This window comes from Hyalella azteca, unplaced genomic scaffold (assembly GCF_000764305.2).
Source record: "Hyalella azteca isolate HAZT.00-mixed unplaced genomic scaffold, Hazt_2.0.2 contig5202, whole genome shotgun sequence".
Classification (NCBI taxonomy): Eukaryota; Metazoa; Arthropoda; class Malacostraca; order Amphipoda; family Hyalellidae; genus Hyalella; species Hyalella azteca.
This window is the reverse complement of record NW_025935400.1, coordinates 1-7,489: the sequence shown is the minus strand read 5'-3', so window position 1 is coordinate 7,489 and position 7,489 is coordinate 1. Positions and strand designations below refer to the sequence as shown.

The following is a 7,489-nucleotide window of genomic DNA, read 5'->3' as shown; positions in this document are numbered from 1 at the left end:
GGGTTTTAAGCCAAACTCCATGGTTTGAAAACCATAGAATAAGGGTTTTTCGGGGTTTTAAAGCCAAACCCATGATTTGAAACCATAGAATAAGGATTTTTCGGGGATCATTATGATTGAATTTAATATCTCGTTACTTTATCTTATTCCTTAGTATAGTTTAGTTTTTAGTTCTACATTAGTGCTGTACCACTTCCAACTTTACAATGTATTGCATTACCATCAAAATTGTGATTGAATTTAATTATCTCGTTACTTTATCTTATGTCCTAATATTTTTTAGTTTTTAGTTCTACATTAGTGATCAGTGCTGTACCACTTCCAACTTTACAATGTCTTGCATTACCGTCAAAATTCATGTTGAATTAATTTCATTCATAATTTTGCTTCACCTCACCATATTGAAAGCTTCATTCATATCTGAATGAATTAATTATTTGAATTAATTTCATTCATTATTTTGCTTCATCATATTGAAAGCTTCATACACACATGAGTATACGCGGTTGTCTGCCGGCAGGTCTGAAGCCTGAAGTGAAGCAGTCTTATCATATAGAAAGCTTCATTGACACATGAGTGTAAGCTGTTGTCTGCCGGCAGGTCTGAAGCCTGAAGTGAAGCAATCTTATGCCTAATTTCGTATATGAATATCAAATTCGGATTCGAATAATAAATTTGAATTTGGATTCGAATAATAAATTTTAATTCGGATTCAAATAATAAATTTGAATTTGAATAATATCAATTCGAATTTGAATATTAAATTCAAATATCAAATTTGAATTTGGATATTAAATTGGAACTTGAATTGAATATTCGAATTCGAATTTATTACATTTCCCAGTAAATGCACGTAAAAATATTTCACCTAATTTTTTTTAGCCGGCACGAAATGAAATTATTGTGTTGACAAGTGATTCTTGGCTGTAGAAAAGAAATTTGGATAAATTTATAGAAGAGTTAGGGAGTCATATTTAGAAGAGTTAGGGGGTTATATATTAGGGTTATATTTCTTTATTGTAATATCACACAGAGTTGCGCTAGGCAAGATGGCAGACTTCCTGAACACGTCGTGCATGACGAGCCTCAACTTCCTGCACGACACCGAGAACGGCTACCCCGACAGTGAGTACTCGAAAACCATAGAATAAGGGTTTTTCGGGGATTATTATGATTGAATTTAATATCTCGTTACTTTATCTTATGTCTTAATATAATTTAGTTTTTAGTTCTACATTAGTGATCATTGCTGTACCACTTCCAACTTTACAATGTCTTGCATTACCATCAAAATTCATGTTGAATTTACGTTGAATTAATTTCATTCATAATTTTGCTTCATCTCATCATATTGAAAGCTTCATTCATATCTGAATGACTTCATCATTTGAATTAATTTCATTCACTATTTTGCTCCATCATATAGAAAGCTTCATTGACACATGAGAGTGTATGTCTGCCGGCAGGTCTGAAGCCTGAAGTGAAGCAATCTTATCATATAGAAAGCTTCATACATATATGCGGTTGTCTGCCGGCAGGTCTGAAGCCTGAAGTGAAGCAGTACCTGAGCGGGCAGATGAGGGGCAGTCTGGCGTGGCGGCGCTCTGACCTCGTCAAGATGAGCTCCAGGTATTGTATTTATTATTGTATTATTTGTTATTATTGTGTTTATTATTATATTGTTTATTATTATATCCTTTGTTATTATTGTGTTTATTATTATATTGTTTGTTATTATATTCTTTGTTATTATATTGTTTCTTATTATATTGTTTATTAATATATTATTTGTTATTATTGTGTTTATTATTATATTATTTGTTATTATATTGTTTATTATATTATTTCGTTTGTTATGGTTCATTGCCAGGTATAGGTATATTTCTTCTATTGTGTTTAGTGTTATATTGTTTGTTATGGTTCATGGCGTTTGAAATTATGTATGGTAAAATTGACTTGTAGGTGAAAGTTTCGGTATTGTTGTGTTTTGAAATGGGGTCCGGTTTTTACAGGAAATTCACTAACAAATGTCTTCAGTATTAAGGGATAAATGTTTCACTAATAAATTGATTCTTGATCTCAATTCCTTCTCTCGAAACTATTTTGCATATATCTGAACTTATTTTTTCTCTTCTTTGCTCTATTCTGGTGACAATTTCTACTTATTTAGTCCTACTTACTATTGCTGGCACGCCAAAAACTTTATTTTTCTCGTAGCTTGAGCGCAGAATGATACAAAATAATTATAATCGAGTGATTGGTTGCTTATAGGAGCAACCAATCACTCGATCAGGAGTGATTGGGGAGCAAACAGGAGGTTGCTCCAATCAGGAGCAACCTATAATAATTGTATTATTATAGTCTATTCTTTGGAAACCCTGATCATATTCTGGGTATGTACTGCTTTGACTAACAATTTACTGGGCATATACTGCTTTGACTAACATTTTACTGGGAATGTACTGCTTTGACTAACAATTTACTGGGCANTTTAAAAAGTAATTTTTAAACGTATATTATTTGGTCCTGCTTACGATTGCTGGCACGCCAGAAAGTTATATTTTTATCGTAGCTTGAGTGTAAAATAACACAAAATAATGATAATCGAGTGATTGGTTGCTTAGGACAGTCGATATATAATGTCTAATACTGTTGACATTATTCACGGTTATGCAATTTTAGTACGAAATGGTGTTTTTTCTTTGGAAATGCTGTTCATATTCTGAGTATGTGTTGCTCTGACTAACCATTTACTGGGTATGTACTGCTCTGACTTTGCTGCTCTGACTAACTGTTTGCTGCTCTGACTAACCATCTACCGGTACTATAGCAGCAAGATGGAAAGCATCTCTGAGGAGGTGCCAGGAGATCCCAGGTACGTTGGCCGTTACCGTGAGCTATTATCTATCAAACGTTGTAGCGGTGTTCGTAAGCTCTATGAACATCTAATCATCTTTAATTAGGTTCATGTCTACCCTCAACTGATATAGTTTGAAAATTGAACTGTTCTTTGAGGATTCTCAGTATCTGGCAATGATCGAAACTTTCATGTAGAGTTTGTAAATATCTTCTTGTGCCATGTATATATTAAAGGGTTTACGACATCGTAACAATTCTTGAGTGTACTGTAAAATTGCTCGTCATGTTTGGTCGGTACACGACGTTTACTTTTGCTTTACCCTTTGGTGCCTTTAGCTTGTTTTTACCTATTAAATTAAGTGTCTCGGGAACGGCAATTTGATTGTGTTTTGTAAGCAACATAAATATGACAATTACCTTATATAAGATTAATAATATTTTGTATGTACCTTCAACAATTTCCTTCACTTACCAATTTACTACGCTTTTATCCTCTCCTGCAATATTTTTTCTAATATATCTTATTAGATGTTACCATTGCTCGACATTAGCCTCTAAAGCCGTTCATATATTAGAACAATATTTTTTTGTGACCTTTGCATTCAGACATGCAGATTTTTGGAATTTTGGGGTTGCGAATTGTTAAATTCATTTATTCTGAAATAATTTAGCGCTCTCTCTACTTTTTTGTGTCTATAGTTGCTAAATATTTTCTTCAATCTATTGAATCATCTATTTACCGACTGTATTTATCCGTGGGTATACATTTTCCATGCTTAGCATGAGTTACCGCAGCGGCATTTATTAACTTCTAGTAAGCTCTTGCTAACACAGCGAACTATGTTTTATTTCGCTATATTCTTTAGTTTCCAGTAAATAGCGCTTAGCTTCGAGATAACATTTGAACTAATTTCCATGTAATAAAAAACTGATTAATAGTTAGATTACGCATGGTTTGTACCGAATCATTCGCCCCTGAAGCCTTAACTGTTCATTAACATAAATAATTCTTGATCCCCCTTGGCATCGCATTTGTTTTCTTATTGTTTTCTGTGACTGAAGCGACTCGAGGACACCCTTGATCCCACCCTTGGTCCCACCCTCGAACCCGTGTACCGACTCCTGTCCCACACGCGGTCCACACGTCACACACAGAAAGGATGAACCAATCGAGAGGTGAGAACCGCAAGCAATGTCAACATGCTGAATGAACTGTCGACATGCTTAATGAACCGCGACATGCTTAATGAACCGCGACATGCTTAATAAACCACGTCCATTACTCGCTTGCGAACTCGTTTAAAAAGCCTAAACTCTTATATGGTATGTTGGTGGTATTCGTGCCAGTGAATGTGCATCGTATAATCCGTTCAATTGAAGGCTTTCCGCACCAATAGTCGAAAACTTTATTCATTGATTTCATTCAATTGCCCGCGTTCTACTTCTCGATGATATTTACCTGGAATAACTGCCTTCACTCCTAAATGACGGCATATTCATATTTGGTTGTCATATTCAATGAAGGGAAGTTCATCCTTATGTTAATTCGACAGTGCAAACTCGATGTGTTAGAACGTATTTCCCGAAGTAATCACACAAATGAGTTATTCACGGATAAATTTGTAAGCCGCTGACTGTGAGTAAAGAATTAGTTTACTAGATTTGTTTTTTTACGGTTCGTCATTTTCAGTTTTAAGTCACTGATCCCTATTTATGATATTGAAGGTATGTCTCATATTTATTTCATAGTATTTGCTTTATTAGTTTTTGTGGTTTGCTAGCTTGAGCGAAATCCCATTACTTGTTGAATTCAAAGTTTTTTGTGAATATCTGCATGCGTAACGTCTTTTGTTAGATTTCTACTAAAATTTCATCTAATTAGAACCTGTGCTTTGCTAAATACAAGCAGACGAAACCTTCGCTAACATTTCCCCTCACTTCGTTCCTAACTCGATCTTAATTAGCATTACTATATGTCGTTGAAAAATTTTTCTTCTAACATCATTCTGTTCATAAATTTGTTTTTTGCCTTAAATTCTAATTCTTGTATTTATCTTTGGTATCAAAGTTAATTTTACTGTTGATAGTTTGCTTTAAACTCTTATGTAACAAGGGCTGGACTATCAAAAAAAAAATGATTTTAACTCCTTCAGCCAATCACTGATGGCCGTTCAAGCTAAAGCCACCAATCACAGACGAGAAATTTCCACTACGTGTACTTAATTAGGCCCCTACGTGTACTTAGGCCGCTACTTGAACTTAACGAGTTTTGATGGAACGGCCCCTATTCATTTCAATTGACCTGCACACATTTTATAAGGCTTAATTTCACTGTGGTTATTTTCGTGCGCATTATTTGTACGGAAACTTATATATAGTCTATATTTTTAACACGAGGCCGTTGGTATACTGTGAGTAATTTGAATCTGTGTAATTTGAGTGATTACTCTGTGAGTAAATTACTCTGTGAGTAAATTACTCTGTGTGAGTAATTTGAATATGTGAGTAATTTGAATCTTTGTACTGTGAGTAATTTGAATTTTGAATTTTTGATTTGTTGAATCTGGTTTGGCCGTGCGTGCTTGACGTTGTCTTCTACTGTCACTACACTTTCCAACTATTTATAGATTGTGGATGCATCAATTATAAACATATATTCATGGTAATTTGACATTATTTGAAAAATAGTAATATTTAATGCAATGATACCATTTCAGTGCGCACCCTATTAATTATTCGTATGTGAATAATTATATTATATTCGTACACTTGTACGTCAGAGATCCTTGTGCGCAAAGGATAAACTAGTATTATAGATGCCAGAATTAGCTTGTTTTAACTAGGGCGGTTAATAACCATAAAATTCATTGATTTAAATTTCCACGATCGAACAATTTTCCAGATGACGTTGGTTGATTAAAATGCATGTTTTAAGAAGTAATTTTAATTTATTAACGACGCTTCGAATGTAACAACATTCATTTTCAAGTTATTGGAAGCACTGAATACAGAAATTTTGGTGGAAATAAATACATGATACACGTGAATATGATACAATACGAAAATTTGGAACCGTAGAAATAACTTTGAAACAATCTCAAAGTTCAGAAAATCCGGAAGTTGTGAGATGGAGAGATGGAGTCCAATCGGTAGAGATGAAGGCTTCAGCTATCGTCGGTCGGAGTATGTCGGACCACTGCAAGACGATGCTAGTTGGTTCCTCCAGCACAGTGCGAGTATCGGTCTCGTTGAGTTTGACGTTGCCAATTGTGTCTCGGAGCCTGTTGAATTCATTGCAGATATTGAGATGAAGTTGCTTGGCTGTAATACTTTGTGAGACCAGGTCTGGTTACGAACTTGTCTCATGTGGCAGGATAAACTACTGCATGTTGATTGATGTCACATTCGAAACGTCGTTAATAATTTGAAATCACCTTACTAAAACTTGCATTTTGATCGATCAACGTCGTCTGGAGAATTATTCGATCCAGAAAATTTAAACCAATGAATTCTATGGTCATCAACGCCCTAATTAGAAAGAGAAACTGTGCACAATAGAATTTCGTGTGCGTGAGAGTCTATCGTGTGCGAGAGAGTCTGCCGTGTGCGAGAGAGTCTATCGTGTGCGAGAGTCTGCCGTGTGCGAGAAAGTCTATCGTGTGCGAGAGAGTCTATCGTGTGCGAGAGAGTCTGCCGTGTGCGAGAGAGTCTATCGTGTGCGAGAGAGTCTGCCGTGTGCGAGAAAGTCTATCGTGTGCGAGAGAGTCTGTCGTGTGCGAGAGAGTCTATTGTGTGCGAGAGAGTCTATCGTGTGCGAGAGTCTGTCGTGTCCGAGAGAGTCTATCGTGTGCGAGAGAGTCTATCGTGTGCGAGAGAGTCTGTCGTGTGCGAGAGAGTCTGTCGTGTGCGAGATTGTTTAATGAAGAGATAATGTGGCAAACTGTACTGCCTCCAGGACAGAGTCTTTGCCTTCACTCCTCAGGTAAACCAGCCTGTTGTGTCCTTAATATTGTCTTGTTTAATGAAGAGAAATTTGTGCAAATCATAATGTGTTAATGGGGGGAAAACTTAGAAAAAATAGTGGAAAAGTAATTATTTCATCAATGCACGATGACAAATAACTTCTCCAGCAGCTACCTGCAATGCGCTGGCAGTTTTGTCTTCAGTTAAGTTTTTGTCTTTAGTCTGCTCTGAAGTCATGTTTTGGGTTTTCGAGATGACCGTGAAGAAAGAAAAACTTTTAATTACCTTGTCAGACTTTTTTTTTTAATTTTTCAATTCAGAATTCATTTTATATCATGCGTATCAAAGCTGAGCTTTTTAAGAATTTTGTTCTCGTCGAGAACTTTCTTTACACCTGGGGCTTACTATCAATAATATCAATGTACGACGTACGTAGGCCGTTACGTGTACATAGGAAGCTACGCGTAAATTGGCCGCTACATGTACGGTACTTAGGCATCTACGTGTACTTAGGCCGCTACGTGTACTTAGGCCGTTACGTATACATGGCAGCTACGTGTAAATAGGCCGCTACATGTATTTATTTCTCAATGTCTGTGTTGTTCCACTTTGTTACAATTTTGAAAACATGATTCTTCGTAGTTTATATCTGCTATAACTTTTGCAT

At 35.8% G+C, this 7,489-nt stretch overlaps 1 protein-coding gene across 1 annotated transcript in view; it reads left to right on the top strand.

Annotated features, from left to right (window-relative positions):
* The window catches only part of LOC108671558 (probable phosphorylase b kinase regulatory subunit alpha), a gene marked incomplete at its 3' end in the record, with an annotated part of 20,273 nt that extends 16,238 nt beyond the window's left edge, over positions 1–4,035 (top strand). Inside the window, 4 exon segments of the mRNA XM_047880332.1 lie at positions 1,034–1,125; positions 1,539–1,629; positions 2,831–2,875; positions 3,922–4,035. Coding sequence (XP_047736288.1) covers positions 1,034–1,125; positions 1,539–1,629; positions 2,831–2,875; positions 3,922–4,035 — 342 coding nt within the window.
* Positions 4,036–7,489: the final 3,454 nt, after the last annotated feature.